At 34.1% G+C, this 16,541-nt stretch overlaps 3 protein-coding genes and 2 long non-coding RNA genes across 5 annotated transcripts; 4 read left to right on the top strand and 1 right to left on the bottom strand.

Annotated features, from left to right (window-relative positions):
- Nucleotides 1-1,223: 1,223 nt before the first annotated feature.
- LOC9313105 lies at nucleotides 1,224-2,906 on the top strand. Its single transcript, XR_002331663.1, has 3 exons — nucleotides 1,224-1,326; nucleotides 1,728-1,781; nucleotides 2,486-2,906. It is a non-coding gene; the product is annotated as an uncharacterized LOC9313105 (long non-coding RNA).
- Nucleotides 2,907-3,477: 571 nt separating this feature from the next.
- Nucleotides 3,478-5,470, top strand: LOC9313104 (plant UBX domain-containing protein 1). The gene is made up of 7 exons (XM_002876990.2): nucleotides 3,478-3,634; nucleotides 3,823-3,919; nucleotides 4,003-4,074; nucleotides 4,256-4,323; nucleotides 4,409-4,538; nucleotides 4,616-4,720; nucleotides 5,092-5,470. Exons 1-7 carry the CDS (start codon nucleotides 3,548-3,550, stop codon nucleotides 5,286-5,288), a joined length of 756 nt encoding a protein of 251 aa, XP_002877036.1. The 5' UTR covers nucleotides 3,478-3,547; the 3' UTR covers nucleotides 5,289-5,470.
- Nucleotides 5,471-5,874: 404 nt separating this feature from the next.
- Nucleotides 5,875-9,827, top strand: LOC9313103 (glucose-6-phosphate 1-dehydrogenase, cytoplasmic). The gene is made up of 16 exons (XM_021025309.1): nucleotides 5,875-6,068; nucleotides 6,339-6,565; nucleotides 6,664-6,749; nucleotides 6,827-6,890; nucleotides 6,965-7,151; nucleotides 7,236-7,393; nucleotides 7,474-7,542; nucleotides 7,632-7,690; nucleotides 7,776-7,812; nucleotides 7,961-8,032; nucleotides 8,196-8,343; nucleotides 8,692-8,787; nucleotides 8,883-8,953; nucleotides 9,061-9,176; nucleotides 9,259-9,304; nucleotides 9,480-9,827. Exons 2-16 carry the CDS (start codon nucleotides 6,380-6,382, stop codon nucleotides 9,645-9,647), a joined length of 1,563 nt encoding a protein of 520 aa, XP_020880968.1. The 5' UTR covers nucleotides 5,875-6,068; nucleotides 6,339-6,379; the 3' UTR covers nucleotides 9,648-9,827.
- Nucleotides 9,828-10,939: 1,112 nt separating this feature from the next.
- LOC9311440 (F-box protein At3g27290) lies at nucleotides 10,940-12,972 on the top strand. Its single transcript, XM_021026948.1, has 2 exons — nucleotides 10,940-11,856; nucleotides 12,030-12,972. The coding sequence occupies exons 1-2, from the start codon at nucleotides 11,194-11,196 to the stop codon at nucleotides 12,510-12,512; spliced, it is 1,146 nt and encodes a 381-aa protein (XP_020882607.1). The 5' UTR covers nucleotides 10,940-11,193; the 3' UTR covers nucleotides 12,513-12,972.
- Nucleotides 12,973-15,181: 2,209 nt separating this feature from the next.
- Nucleotides 15,182-16,412, bottom strand: LOC110228441. The gene is made up of 2 exons (XR_002331985.1): nucleotides 15,453-16,412; nucleotides 15,182-15,358 (listed from the first exon to the last, which is right to left on the bottom strand). It is a non-coding gene; the product is annotated as an uncharacterized LOC110228441 (long non-coding RNA).
- Between the last annotated feature and the right edge of the window lie 129 nt (nucleotides 16,413-16,541).

The following is a 16,541-nucleotide window of genomic DNA, read 5'->3' as shown; positions in this document are numbered from 1 at the left end:
CTTTAAAGGCTTTTATTTTTTCCTTTTAATGGTAGGTACTTTATTAATTTCAGGTAGAAAAAATACTTTATTTTGTACAACATATTTGTGTCATACCATATTTTTTGTCGATATGCCTTTCGCTAGAAATATCTGTTTTTTTTTTTTTGTAAAAACGATTACAATTATTTTTTTCTATTTTTTACTTGTATTTCTCAAAATAATTTAATTATATATTTTAGCTTGAATTATTGGTGGAACCGTGGAAGTGAGGCCATATCTATGGATCGCGGTCTGGTTAGTTTTGAGATATTGAGTAAAAAGTGACGGATCTTTGGAAATCCGAGAAAAGAAGGAGAGTACTCTATACAGTACGTTTTATTATTGTCTCTTATTCTTAAAGCAGTGGTCGTAACTAAACCGCGTGGCAATATCCACCAAATAGACTACAAAAAACGAAAAAAAAATTATATTTTCTTCGCTTATCCGTAATACATTTATACGATTTAAACGAATATTGTTGATGATTTTTTATACAATCAACCTGATCCGGATTGGAAGACCAAACCTTATCATTTTAATTGTTCGCTCGTTCAACTCATTCACTTTATCTTCATATATGTTTGATATTGTTAATGTTCTCTATCACATTCGACTGGAACGAAATGAAAAATGTCACACACATACATACAAGTTGGAGTCATTCCTCATTCGATAGATTGAGAAGTTGAACCGAATGGTTTATCTATGTTATTTTAAGACCCCGACGCGTCGCTCTTTGATATCTTCCAATATTGGTTTAGAATGAGAGGAATGCCACTATAAATTTTCTCACGTTTTAAATTCATTTTTCGGATTTTTGGTCTTATCAATTATTAGTTTGTATATAAACTAATTTTGTTAAATAATAAATTTAATATTTCAACAAAATAAAATTTAATTTCATTTTCTATTATTTATCTCATTCATTATTCATTTTGTTTAGTAGTTTTTTTTTTTTTTTTGAACAAATTTGTTTAGTAGTTTAAGACTAATGTTTTAGTTGGAAAAATAAAAAATAAACATAACATAGTGGGCTTAGACCATCCACATAGGAGAATTAATTTGAGTATCAAGAGCCCAATAATTATTATTTAAAGGATCAAAACATGAATTTGGGTCTGATACGTATCAGCCCAGTGATACTTCTGATACTGAGTATCATGTGACGTGGCAGCATGCTATTGGTGGGCAAAACGCGTTTTTGGCTGAAACCGAGAAAAAAAAAATCATTTCCTTCTCGATTCTTCTCCTCTCTTCTCTGTCTGCGATTCGCGAAAACCTCTTCATCGCGAAAATCCGCCATGGGTAAGGGTTTCCGAGCTCTCTCTTTCTCTCTTCATCGCTCTATGTTTCTTCTCTCTCTCTCTCGATTTCTAGATTGTGCGCTTACTGGTTTTGTTAGTCGATCGGAGCTTTTCTTCTATTTTGGTTGAATCTCTGCCTCTTACTTTGTTATCTTCGATTATTAAGCTGATGGATTCTTTACTCTGGTAGTTAATCTTAAATTGGAAGGAGGATTATCGGCTTTTGGATTAGAAATCGGATTAGGGTTTAGCTGATTTGTTTGTTTTAATTGTGAGGGATTGTGTATTTAACTCTCAGATAGTGAGGGATTGTGTATTTAGTGGAATTCTTTGCTAAATTTATCTGGTTTATCTAACTTTGCCATAACTTTAATTTTTTTTTTTGGACTTTGGTGATTTCAGCTTCTGAGAATCATGATGAAGTAATGCTTCATCCAGTCCATAACCCAGCGAAAGGTTTGTAGACTATCGTCTCATACTGCTCCCATCTCATCTCTCTGGTATCCTGTTGTCTGCGTGAAGATTTATTTATCATTCTGATATATGTAATCAATCTTAGCTAAAGAGAAAGCTGCTCTTGAATTTAATAGAGAACTAGAATTGAAACTGAGCACTTGAATTTAATAGAGATTAGGTATATATGGTTGAGAATGCCATTGTCTTTAATGGAACAATGAATACATACAAAACTGAGATTTTTGTAGTATGAGAAGAGGAGATAGAACCCTAAAGTCTTCTTTGACATCTTGATTGGATAGATGAAGGCAGGGCGGGTTTTTGGGCTTAAGTTGATTGATTTATGATCTTCTGTAAATTCTAGGATGATGCTTTCACGTTGAGGTTCCGAACTCGTTAAACCTTGTGTGTTCCTTTCATTTTTTCCAGCTCTGCATCATTCTTCTTTAAAGGCTCTGCATCACACTCGTTCTCTGCATCTTCATTGTTAAACACTTCTCTATCTCTGCATCACTTTCTCTTTAAGTTTCAGTCTCTGTTCTGCATTATTCAAGTCAGTTGTTAAGCTTCAAGGTAGTAGTTGTGTGCTTGTGAGTAAGATAGCTTAAGTTAAGGAGGTTAAAAACCTCACAAATTGGTATCAAAACAAATTTGGATGATGGTTCTTGATTGTCCTTGTTGTTAATGATTTGTCTGTATTTCAGGTGCATAATGACGAGAATTTCTTTGTGGAAATTCAGGGACGAAATCATCAATCTTGATGAAGCGGTAATGATGGGGAACACATCAAACGAAATCCCAACACTAGAATCAGCATCAATGGAGATAAGGGTACTTCCCTTACCAAACATGATAGACAAACAAATGTCATCACTGTTAGAGGAATGACCATCACAAAAGAAGAAAAGAAGAGATACCATGGAATCATTGTCAAGCTGCTTCGTGGGTATATACTCGATCAAGTCAGTGAACCGACGATGGGATGTTATTATATGTGTAGTGGCTCTGATAGCAATATTGTAAGAGTTTTATAAATCATAGATTGCAAGTGATTTTAGATGACTTTGAATCTTTTTAACTTTTAAGTAAATTCCATGTTCAATAACATGAGATTTGTGAATGTTTTTCAAAATCATTCATTCAATAACAGGTGATTTCAAAAAAATATTAAACTCTTCCAAAATACACAATCCAATACACTCCCTAGGTGTTTTGAGAGTTGTAAAACATGTTCAATCTTATTACAATGTGTATGCATTTCGTAGATATTAAGTAAAAGCACACAATTGGTGAATAATCCAGTCATGTTTATAGTCTTCGAAATCTTTACAAAGTAGAATCAATTAGCTGAGTGTTTGTTTATTATCCTGTTGATTGATTACAGGCAGCAGAAGAGTAAAAACAACGAGGAAGCTTGAAGGTAAAACCTTTTGTATTTTACGTTTTTATGGATCGTAATATTACCTTTTGTAATCTTATGTTTTTATATATTTATTTTTCAATTTTTTAAATATTTTTTTTTATATATTAATGATACTGATACCGATCTCACCAATGGAAACAGATTTATTACAAGTATCATAAAAAATCTCAAACAATAAACAAATATTAAAATTAATACTAAAAAATTGTTAATGATACTCATAAAATATCACGTACATACTCTTAAATTGAAAATCTCTTAAAACAAATAAATGCGCCTCTGGTATATAGACGGTGGATTTGCAGCGAGCAAGTAAAGAATAACTTGAACCGGGTCGGGTCTGATGTTTGTTGATGACCCTTCTCTTCACACCTTGAAACGGAGACGACTCGAGATCATCGATTCCATGGAAGCTTCTTCTTCAGCTCAGGTCTGACTTCATTCTTCTTCTTCTCCTTCATTGATTTATATCATCTGATTCCTAGTTCCATTTCGATTTTCGTTTGATCTTAAATTTTCTTCTTCTTCTATCTTTTGGGGTTCACGCAAATTTTTCTAGGGTTTTGTCATTTCTTGTGTCGAATTCGATGTTTATTTGATGAAATTTCGTAAAATCAGGCTAAAATTGCTGATATGCGAGAGAAATTAGGGCGAGAGGTTCGTGTTTTTGAGACTTCGAGTAACTCTCAGAGACCAAGTCAAGTTTCTAGTGCTGGTAAGTTTTGCAGATTTTCTGATTCTTGCATTTGATCTGAATTTGAATAAGTCTTGTGATTGATTGTTTATGAAATTACACAGAAGATGAATCTGATGATTTCTACGAGTTCACACCTGCAGATTATTACCGCCTTTTAGCCACTAAGAAAGAAGGTAAGATGTTTAGAAGAATCTGTATGGTTTAGTTTACATTCTTCTGGCATTTTCAATGGAAAATTTGCTAAATCTTTGATCAAGTGTTTGTTGTCGTTGGAATGTATTGTTTGCTCTGAAGAAATCAGTACCTTGGTTGTTTAATTCTTCTAACATGTAATGTGAATTACTTATACAAAAGATAAATCGTTGAAGACAAGAAAACTTCGGGAAGCAGAAGAAGCTGCTCGTAGATCAAAGCTGACTAAGGTTCTTATTACTTTCTAAAACACTTTTGGTCTTGTTTCATTCTTGGAATTATCCCACTGACTATTTATAGATTGATACTGTCTAGGCTGTAATTCGGGTTCGTTTTCCTGATAATCACACATTGGAGGCAACATTTCATCCGTCAGAAAAGATCCAAGGCTTGCTTGATCTTGTCAAAAGAGTAGTTGCCCACCCAGATATTCCTTTCTACTTGTGTATGTTTCCAGTACTCAGATTTCAGATCTTATGTTTGTCAAGAGAAGAAACCGACATCATACTATTTTTTTTGCAGATACAACTCCTCCCAAGAAGCAGATAAAAGATTTCTCACAAGACTTCTACTCAGCTGGGTTTGTCCCTGGAGCAATTGTCTACTTTGCAAACGATCAACCTAAAGGTTAGTTTGTGACATTACCTTCACACAATACCATATATTTCCTCTTTCTCTGGGGAACTTGTATTGCATTGCAATATGTGTGGGATTATAGATTTAGTAAGTGAGATCTGTTTGAGGGACGGATAACTAAACTACACGAGGATTTTTCCAGAAAGCTTTCAAACTTAGGAATGAAATAGCTTGATAAGAAGTTTAGGATCATGTGAATACATAGGGAACAATAATCTTTGAAGGGTGGTTAAGTAAGGTGTGTCAGATAGATTATATGTTAGATTATAATATTGATTTCCCTTACATACTACTCGACAAGAATTTGTTGGGAAGAGGACTGTGTTCTGAACTTATCTTTAAACCCTAATGGTTTTTGGCAGATGAAGGTGCGAGTTCAACTCCTTATCTGAATGAAGAGATTTTGTCACTGAAAGATTTAGAGGTCATGACCAAAGCGGAGGAACTTGTTGAGTCGTCATCAGAGCCAGCCACGGTTGACTCTGGTCCTGTACCTGTTGAACACGAGCCTAAATCCACAGAGAAGAAGACCACAAAGCCTAAGTGGTTTAAAATGTGATTTCATTTCGTTACCCACATTATAACAAGCATGTTGCCTTTGAAATGTGACAGTTCCAATGTGTCAGCATCACTCACAGACTCGGTAGCAATCTTATTGTGTCGGTATGGGCTTTAATATCTTGGCCCATTTGGATTTTGTGGTTACTTCCACTATAGCATTTATTCTCTGTTTTTTTTTTACCTCTCTCGTGCTAAACTAGAAAACTAGAAAAGTAAATGAATGCGTTGTGCTACGTTATAAGATCTTTTTTTTTTTTTCCATCTTTCATCACTACGTTATATGATCTTTAGATGAATGAATTTGGTATATAAAATGACGATTCATTGCTATTGAACAGTGTGAAATTAGTGTATTGTTTATTATCCAATTGGTATGTAACACTTTGTGTCTTATCTGCTTTAAGTGAACACTGTTTTTGTGGTGGTGAAATCTAACGGTCAAAATGTAATATGAAAATCGTAATTTTTTTTTATTGTAAAACCAAGACACGTCACAATAATTCTTGTTGACTTTTCTTTCCCAACAAAATAAATATCTCAGGCAGCATATCTAAAGATAATGGGATGCTCATGCTCAACCATTCCAAGTCTCGAATTCTCAAATCATTACCACTTTCCATTTAATTAACATTATACTAATTGTTATTATTTATTATAATTACAGTCCCTTGTTTTAATCATCACCACTCTAATTTATCTATAAATGTATTCGAGCTATCAAAATCATACATAACAAAAATTCTCCATACTAGTGAAATTTTTGTCGCCACCGTCGCAGGTTAGAGAGATCTCTTCTCGTAATCTTTGTTGTTCCGATTGTAAAACTCAGCCAAAGCTTCTAATGATCCGTTTGTCAAACGAAATCTGATCCATTCAATTACTCTGTGTTTTTTTCGCAGTTATGTTAGCCTAAGTTAAGAATCTTCTTCATCTTCACGAGATTCGAATTCTTGAAATGTTATAATTTCATAAATAGTTTTGTTTACATGGTTAAATCAATCAAATCGTAACACAATGATTCCAGTTTCACTAAACTTTAATTTTACAGGTTTGTTGTGTATTTTGGTTAGAGTGTTAAAAAACTTTCGGATGATGGGTTCTGGACCTTCTGGTGAGTGGCATATGGAGAAGAGGTCTACTTTAAAGAATGATTCGTTTGTAAAAGAATACAATCCAGTCTCTGAAACTGGAAGTCTCTCTATCATTGTTCTTGGTGCTTCTGGTGATCTTGCTAAGAAGAAGACTTTTCCTGCACTTTTCCATCTTTACCATCAGGTTCTTAAACTCAAGATTTTTTTGTTAGTATGCTTTGTTGTTTTCAATGTCAAATGTTTTTTTTTTTGATGTGTTTATTGGTTTTTACATGAGCACAGGGATTTCTTAATCCAGATGAAGTTCATATATTTGGATATGCAAGGAGTAAGATTTCTGATGAGGATCTTAGAGATAAAATCCGCGGGTTAGATGATCGATTTTTGTTGTATATGAGACGATGAAAAGTTTATGTATTTGATTTGATATTATCATGTTGTGTAGATATCTTGTTGATGAGAGGAATGCATCTGACAAAGCAGAAGCTTTGTCCAAGTTTTTAAAGCTGGTTAGTCCATTTCATTTACGCGGTTGTAGTCCCGTTTGTTTTGGTTACTGAAAATATATGTTCTGGTGGTATAGATTAAGTATGTGAGTGGACCTTATGATTCTGAGGAAGGGTTTAAGAGATTAGATGAGGCGATTTCGGAGCACGAGATCTCTAAAAGGACTTCTGAAGGATCTTCTCGGAGATTGTTTTATCTTGCACTTCCGCCGTCTGTATACCCTCCTGTAAGCAAGATGATCAAGGCATGGTGCACTAACAAATGTAAGTTACTGTTAATTTGGCCAACATTATTTAGATACAAAAGATTAGGTAGTAACTCTCAGTGGAATGGTATAATCTTTCCAGCTGATCTTGGTGGATGGACTAGGATTGTTGTTGAGAAACCGTTTGGAAAGGATTTGGAATCTGCAGAGCAACTGAGTTCTCAGATTGGAGCGCTGTTTGATGAACCACAGATTTATCGTATTGATCACTATCTGGGAAAAGAATTAGTCCAAAACATGGTAACACTTCTTTGCTTTTAGTCAATAGTTTATTTATTTAGATAGATAAATATCATCTAACACATGCATCGTTAGTGCAGTTGGTTCTTCGCTTTGCCAATCGTTTGTTTTTGCCACTATGGAACCGCGACAATATTGCAAACGTACAGGTGAGAGCTTGATCGCTTAGCACATATATTTTCCACACTTTTGTTTAGAGTCGAGTCCATACACATAAATCTCTAATTTCTTTTTGCAGATCGTTTTCAGAGAAGATTTTGGAACTGAAGGTCGTGGGGGATATTTTGATGAATACGGGTAAGCTTTTCTCAGTGTTTCCTTTGAATATGATGTACATGACATGTCATTGCATTCTGATGAGTTCTATAATCTTCCATTTCAGAATCATTCGTGATATTATTCAAAACCACTTGCTCCAGGCAAGTGTTTATATTTTAAATATTTGTCTATTGTGAAGAAAAACATCTTGAAAGCCACCTCCATATGACATTTCTCCTTAGAGTTTCCTTCCCTGTAACTGCAGATGCTTTCATATATATATATATAACTAAGTTTAGTGTACTACAGGTTCTTTGCCTTGTCGCCATGGAGAAACCAATCTCTCTGAAACCCGAGCACATCCGGGATGAGAAAGTGAAGGTGATTACAATTTTCTTAATCACAATCTTAATTTTTCTGATCACATCTTCATTTCCAAACTTCTGTAGGAGGTTACCATATCAATTGGATCAAGAGATATATATCTTCGTTTGCATTTTCAGCCAATTAATAACAACTGACTGATTTCTTAAATGAACGTTAGGTTCTTCAATCTGTGATTCCCATAAAAGATGAAGAGGTTGTTCTTGGGCAATATGAAGGATATAGAGATGATCCAACTGTTCCAAATGACTCAAACACTCCAACGTTTGCCACAACAATTCTTCGCATAGACAACGAAAGATGGGAAGGTACCATGTCCTCCTCACTCTTCATCTTTTCATTTTCTTGATCAAGTTTGGAACATCATCTAAAAGATTAGACATGAATCAAGATTAGATATTTAGTTCAATTCATATTGTCCATATCTACAGTAGGCCACGGAACTCTTCTGTTCTTGCATAAATGATAAAAGTTAAAACCAACTCCCCCGAACCTAAAACATGACGTAACATCTTATAACGGAACAGACATTAGCTCAATTCATATTGTTTCTCCATCGATTAAGAACTGTCTTCATGTGTTACCTCTATGAAAAAAATCCCTTTCTACTTGTGGTGGTTATTATGGACTTGTGGATTGATTTATCTTTCTCTCAGGTGTTCCATTTATACTGAAGGCCGGAAAGGCAATGAGTTCAAAGAAGGCAGATATTCGCATTCAGTTTAAAGATGTTCCTGGCGATATATTCAAATGTTTGTATCAAGACCAAATCAAACCGTCTCAGATATCAAGTGTATGTACTGATACGTAAAATCTCGTTGGTCTAACCTCTCATGCAATACAATAGGTCAAAACCAAGGGAGGAACGAGTTTGTTATACGCTTGCAGCCTTCAGAGGCCATGTACATGAAGCTAACTGTAAGTACCTGATGAACCAACCACAATTTACGATATTACAAGAAAAGGAGAGATTCACTTTTGTTCATTCATTCAATCAATCTGAAGTTTTTGGCTTTGCTGCGCAGGTGAAGCAACCGGGTCTGGAGATGCAAACTGTGCAGAGTGAACTAGACCTGTCGTACAAGCAGCGTTACCAAGATGTCTCGATTCCAGAGGCTTACGAACGCCTTATTCTTGACACGTAAGAATCTTGTAACAATAGTTCTGTATATCAAAACCTTTATTCATCCCATTAGTTGACTTTATTATGTATCTCTCTGCAGAATCAAAGGCGACCAACAACACTTTGTTCGCAGAGACGAATTGAAGGTAATATTACCTTTCTCCTTCACCACTTTAGAACCCCTGGATATTCTCACATCATTTCAAGAACCCAACTCAACTTTGTTTCAAACTTCCACAATCTGATTTGACCCAAATTTGATATTTTTCCCATTGAGATGATCTTTAAACACATTTATGTTGGTGATCAATCATAAAACAGGCAGCTTGGGAAATCTTCACTCCATTGCTTCACAGGATCGACAAGGGAGAAGTAAAATCGATCCCATACAAACAAGGTAGCCGTGGCCCAGCGGAAGCAGATCAGCTACTTAAGAAAGCTGGTTATACGCAGACCCATGGCTACATTTGGATCCCTCCTACATTGTAAATGGTATAAACATAGAGATGATGATGATGAGTACACACAAAATAAGAGGATTTTTTTTTTTTTTTGCTTGCTGAATAAAAAACTCTTCACCTGTTTGGAGTTTGTTAAGTGAATCTTATGTATACTAGTGATCTTCACTAGGACATTGTTTATGTCTTCTAGTTTTTGTTGTGCTAGTCTCTTGTTTTTTTTTTTTTTTTTTTTTATAATGCAAAACGGCAAAACTAATTAAATTAAAAGATCTTATTCTGCTTAATAGAGGATTGAATTTCATAAATTCGCAATAAGAGATTTTCCGTAACACTTAAAACATAAATTAAAACACATTGTGATGGTTATATCTATGAGATCAGTTGTTAGGAGAAACATGTTTTGTTTTTCATAACAGTGAACATTTATTCTCCCTGTTTCATTTGAAGTAATGTTTAAGATTTTTTGCACAAAGATTATGAAATCATATAAATTTCATTTAATTTATTTCTTTTACACAAAAATAATACCACTAACTTAAAACTAAATCAGCCAATAAGAAAACATGTATAAGTCAAATAAATTAACTTTTACATAGAAATATGAAAATATCTTTTAAAATAAAACAAAAAAATCCCTATGAAAGATAAGGAGTACCATTTATGAGGTCTACTGAATTTAGCAGATTTAAAAGTATTCATTTACTGTTTTTTTGTCAACAACAACAACAAAAAAAAAAGAAGTAATAAAATATTTATTTACGAAAATGCCAAATTTTAAAATAAAAGTACATTCATAAATATTTAGGATACCCTTATATCATTATCTAACAGCAATCAAGAAGTCATTTACTTAATTAAATGATCAAATCTTGCCATTTAACAAAATTTCTATTTTTGAAAAGAAAAAAAATCTATAATAGGTGAATAACTTCTTAATTTTTGTTCACAAATTGGCAAATTACTTAATACAATAGTTAGTCAATAGTATTATCGACAAGGAATAAAACCAATTAACCAAAAAAAAAAATAGAAGATCCTGCAAATTTGAAAAGATAATAAATTAAAAGATCTGACGTAAAAAAAAAAGAGCAATGTAGTTGGTACATTAAAAAAGAGTGAATGAAAATATCTAATTTAGAACATATAAGAAAAATATATATATATATATATATATATATATATATATATATATCTAATTTAGAGACGTAATCATTAATTAGAATTTAGAAAAAGAAAAAAAAAAGGAAAACTCATTTAATATTCATTAATTATTTATTAAATAAATAAGAAGTTATAGTTAGACACGCGCCAAATTCGCAACAGAGAAAAAAAGCCCTAAAAAAAAAGGGTCCCCTTTTTTGCAAAACCATTGCTTCTTCTCTCTGATTCCATCTTCTTCTTCCTCTCGAATCCTTTCTCTTTCCTATTTTTTATTTTCCCGCTGATTTCGCGATCCCATTCGTTAGATTTCGTTCTCATTCATTCATTCATTCTCTCGCCGTTTTTTTTTTAATCTATTTCAGATTTCAGTTTCTTCCTTGAGCCCAGTTTTTTTTTCTCAGCTTAATTCGTTAATGGAGGTTAATTCCGACGAGCTTCGAGGTTCTTATGCTTCTTGTGGTATCGATTACCGAAAAGTAGAATTGGGTTTTGGTCAATTTGGGGATGATTTTGTGGGTTTGCCTGATGATCCTTTTTGTATGAACATTAGATCCACTTTGAATACAATCTCTGATTGGTTTCATGAGAATCAGATGTTGCAACACCAAATCACTTTGCCTGAGGATCCATTTTGTATGAAAGTTAGATCGACTTTGAACACAATCTCGGATTGGTTTCATGAGAATCACAAAGATTTAGTAACTGAACAATTTAGCTTAAGTTGGTTTGATCTTGATGATGTTTTTGATGATGATGATGATGATGATGATGATGATGATGCTGGTGAAGCTCATGACGCGTTTGAGTTAGTTCTGTCATATCTAGAGGTGAAAGAGATTCTTGCGGTTGAAGGAGTTTGCAGGTCTTTGCGTGATTCGGTTAGAAAGGAGCCTTTCTTCTGGAGAACCATTGATCTTAATGACTCTTTTCTTCAATATAGAGTAACTGATGAGTCTCTTTTGAAGTTAACACGCCGCGCTCAAGGTGATGTTCGATGTTTGAATCTTGGAGGATGTGTTGGTATCACTGATTATGGCTTGAAGCAAGTGCTTGCAATCAATCCACATCTCACTAAGGTTAGTTTTCTATTCATGTATCCTTGCTCTTACATGTGTGTTAAGTCTCTGCATACTGGATCTGTATTTACATGTTCTTCTGGTTGAAAAACTCGATTTTGTTTACGATTCTTAAGGCGCTTGTGGAAACCGGTGTCCCTAACGGAAGAAGTCTTTTAATTTATGTTTTGCAGCTGAGTGTATCTGGTTGTCTTAGACTAAGCACAGCAGGACTACTGTCAACTCTAAGGGACTTAAAATCCTCAAACCGTCTTGGAGTCAAAAGCCTAATCACTGGTGGGGCGTTATATTTCACAAAGGAGCAATTTAAAGAGCTCAACTTATTACTGGGAGGAGATGCTAAAGCGGGTCCAAAATCGAGGAAGAAGAGATTCTATACGTCTTGTAGATCAGAGTTTTCTTTAGAGGATGATCGAGTTACTGACCTAGAGATATGCCCGTGGTGTGAGAAACCAAGTCTTGTATTTGATTGTCCAGCAGAAACCTGTCCGTTGAAGGGTCAATATCCTTATCCTAAATCATCGTGCAGAGCTTGCGTAGTCTGCATAGAACGTTGCCACGAGTGTGGGAGTTGCTTAAATGACTGTGAAAACAAGCCGTTCTGTTTTGCATTCAGCTGTGTGGTCTGCATTGAGAAGAGGTCTAACCAGTTATAAGAGTTTATTTGAAGTCAAAACCGAAGCTAACACATGAATTTGATCCTCAAAACACTGTTTTCAGAAGATGAAGAATGAAGAGTCTTGATGCTTGAGGTATCAATCAAAGTCAATGAGAAGAGCTGCAACAGAAAAGGAAACATGATAAGACTCAGAAGGGTGTTTAGTCTTCATCTACTGCATCATGAAAGATCTGCGCCAACTAGATTCTGCAAGGGCGCGGAGAGAGAAAGAGAAGCAAAGACTAGAGCTTTACTTGAAAGTTGAAGCAGCATGATTCAAATGGTAAATAAGTAGAACTTACAGGAAAAGAGAAGAGACGAGACGAGAATAAAGAAAACATCAACTATTTTACATTATCATTTAATTAGTCTTCTAATCTCCTCCTTATATAGCTTTATGTTAAATGACTTGTTTAATTTCAAAATGGATCAATCTTATCAATCCCTTTGTGCTTGGACATTCCAAACTCTATTTTGATAGATGCATCTCCAACCCATCTCTATATTTGTCTATAAACTCTATTTTAGAAGCAAATTTGCTACAACCCACTTCTATTCTCACCTATAAAAGATTTTAGAGAGATATCTATTTTTTCCTTTATATATAGAGGATCATATAGAAAATCTCTATTTTTTATTCTATAAATAGAATTAAATTTTTTAGAGGAAAAAATAGAAGAACACATTGGAGGAAAGTCGGCCATTTCATACCCAATCTATACAGTAGTGTTCAATTCATACATGAAAGTTTACTATGTGCCAATACATACCCAATCTTTTAACATTTTCAAATTTCATACCCAAACTTATCAAATTGTGCGAAATCACACATCTCTTGTCTTTGTTGCTGACGTGGATGAAACGTCGTTGAGGACGTTGATGACGTGGTTGCCACATCCTTCATGACGTCGTTGCCACATCATCATCATTTTAAACAAAAATAAAAATAAATGTTTTTTTTCTCTTCTCATTTTTTTCCATCACTATCATCCAACGGAACTGTGAAAAAAATTATATATTTGATGTAAGAATTTAAAATCTTCTTTTCGAGACTGATAACTAATATTTCAACCAAAACTAATATTTAAACCGAGTTTATAAACTCCAAATTTACAATTCTTCTAAAAATCTTCAAATCACTTTTAGTAGTAAACATAAACCCTTACGATATATCTTCTATATTAATCAAAAGACATCTTTAAGTTGATAACAAAAAAAGAGAACTTAATTACATATATTACTATTAGAATAAATTGTATTTTAAGAACAAAATACAATTTCTCATTACTGGTAAATGGTAATATTGTCATTGTATCTTAGCTTATATATATATATATTCAAACAACCCTAATTGACAATGATAATTAATTTATATAAAAAAATATTTTGTTCCTAAAAGACAATTATCAAATGACAATAAATGTAAAAAATTTCTTCAAAGATTATTGTAGGGTTTATATTTTTCATTGAAAGCAATTTGAAGAGTTAATATATAAAATTAGCCCCAATACCACTTTTTTCAAAAAGTTTAGGCCCAGTACCACTTTCTGAGCCCACTTAGCATCCATACCACATTCATCATGTGAAAAGACGATTCTACCCTCCAACTTACTGAGACAAGACCCTGCGGTTGATGGGACTCTCCGAATTTTCTGTCGTCCACAGTCTCTCTCCTAACGCATTGGTAACCGTTTTCGTCCCTCTGGTAAAACAAAGTTGTCCCCGAGTAAATACAGATCTTCGTCTTCAGCTTTTTGGCGGAATAAAATAAAGATCAAGTTGTCTCCAAGTAAATTCAGATCTCCGGCTGGTAAAACCATATCATCTGGCGATGGACAATCAAGAGAAGTTGTCCCCGAGTAAATCCAGATCTCTGGCTGGTAAAACCACAACATCTGGCGATGGACAATCAAGAGATCTGGACTTATTCTTGGGGGACATCATTCACTCTATTTCATAATTATTGTCCATGGTAAATGTAAACTGCATTTAATGCAATGTTTTGTCCTTCTTCTCTGACACAAAGTTGTCTTTCAGACAAAGTTGTCCTTCTCTGACACAAAGTTGTCCTTCTCTGACACAAAGTTGTCCCCGTTTCCCAGCCGGCGTCTACTGTAGCTCCTTCCCCTGACACATACCTGACGCACAGAGAAGGGCAAAATCGTCCAAGAGTTGCGACACAAACACCAAATGTGGTATGGATGCTAAATCCATTTCAAATGTGGTACATTTGCTAGGATTTTTCCAAAATGTGGTACATTTGGCAAAATTCCCTTTTTAGAAAAAGAATTGCGAATTTTGAGTTTAGAAACTCGGTTTAAATATTAGTTTCGGTTAAAATATTAGTTATAAGTCTTGAAAAGAAGATTTAAATTCTTACATTAGATATATAATTTTTTTCACAATTCCGTTGGATGATAGTGATGGACAAAAAACATGAGAAGAGAAAAAAAATTAATTTTTATTTTTGTTTAAAATGGTGATGACGTGGCAATAACGTCATGAAAGACGTGGCAACCACATCATCAACGTCATCAACGACGTGGATGCCACGTCAGCAATAAAGACAAAAGTTGTGTGATTTCGCACAATTTGATAAGTTTGGGTATAAAATTTGAAAATTTTAAAAGATTGGGTATGTATTGGCACATAGTAAAATTTCATGTATGAATTGAACACTACTGTATAGGTTGGGTATGAAATAGCCGACTAAAATAGAGAAAACTCATCTCTATTATAGAGATAAAGCTAAAAATAGAGAAATACATTGGAGATGGTCTTAAATGGTAGTTTCTAATTTTTTTTTTTTGCATATCTTGCCCTTAGAATCAAGATGCTCTCCGCCTCCATCATCCAAGGAAAAAAACACCATAATTAGAATCCAAGATGAAAACAAAGTTCAATTAACAATCTAAGTCTATTGTTGATTTATACAGACCTGCTCGACAAGAAGTTCAAATTCCTTCTCCAAACTCAACCCGTCCTCATCACACCTAACAACATCCTCAAGGGAAAACATGTCAATAGCTTCAATCTCATGATAAAGAAGATAGATATCCATGTGCGGAATCGATATCTCCCTGCGTCCGATTGCAGTTAAAAGAGTGGACTTTCCACAACCATTTAACCCAGCATACCATAACGCCTTCCATAGTTAAGCTCCAACATCAAATCGACAATAAGGTCATTACCATGAAACGTCACAGACAACGATTCTATCTGCAAACAGACTTAAACAAATTCCATCAAAATCTTTTACATAAGAAAAACAGGGGATTCAGAGTATAAACAATAAAACTTAATATATATATCACTGAGTCATGGAATCAATAATCAAGATAAAAGGCTATCAACTCCATTGGAAGAAGTAGCGGCGGCGGATTTAGATGTGGCAGCAGCTTTACTACGTCTTTTAGAGGCGGCAACAGCTTTCTTCTAAGCTGCCTTCTTCTTGCTAACACACCCCTCTATGGTTAGAACTTGAATATTTTGACCCATTTCTCCTCTATTGATTTTATTTGTGATCAGGAACTAACAAATGAAAGATGATTCTTTTTCTCTAAATACCAAAATGATGCATAAGTCTGGCTAAGAAAGCTTAGTGACTACGGTTCACCTCATCCCTCAATTGAAATTAGCCCCACATCCACAAACAATATGCAGACCGTAAGACCATGTAAGATAGATATATTACACATTAGAACACACTTCCCATGAGGATTCTAGAATCTAATTTATCAATACAGCCAATGAGCATTATGTGATGTAACAATTTATGTCTACTTTTTTATTTATTAGTTATCATAAATCAATTAATTCTATACTGGAATAAAAAGATAAACAAAGTTTAGGCACCTAAGAGAGACATTAACAGGAAACGTATAGTTAAAGAAAAGAATATTGTCTGCTCCACAAAAACAGGATACGCAAAACTCTTCAAGTTTCTTTTTTTTTTTTTAATTGGTTCTGCAATTTTCAATGGTCTGTAACATTAATGTGTCATAGGGAAAAATGAGTTATCTTATCA

This window comes from Arabidopsis lyrata (genome assembly GCF_000004255.2).
Source record: "Arabidopsis lyrata subsp. lyrata unplaced genomic scaffold ARALYscaffold_5, whole genome shotgun sequence".
Classification (NCBI taxonomy): Eukaryota; Viridiplantae; Streptophyta; class Magnoliopsida; order Brassicales; family Brassicaceae; genus Arabidopsis; species Arabidopsis lyrata.
This window is presented reverse-complemented; position numbering and strand designations above follow the sequence as displayed.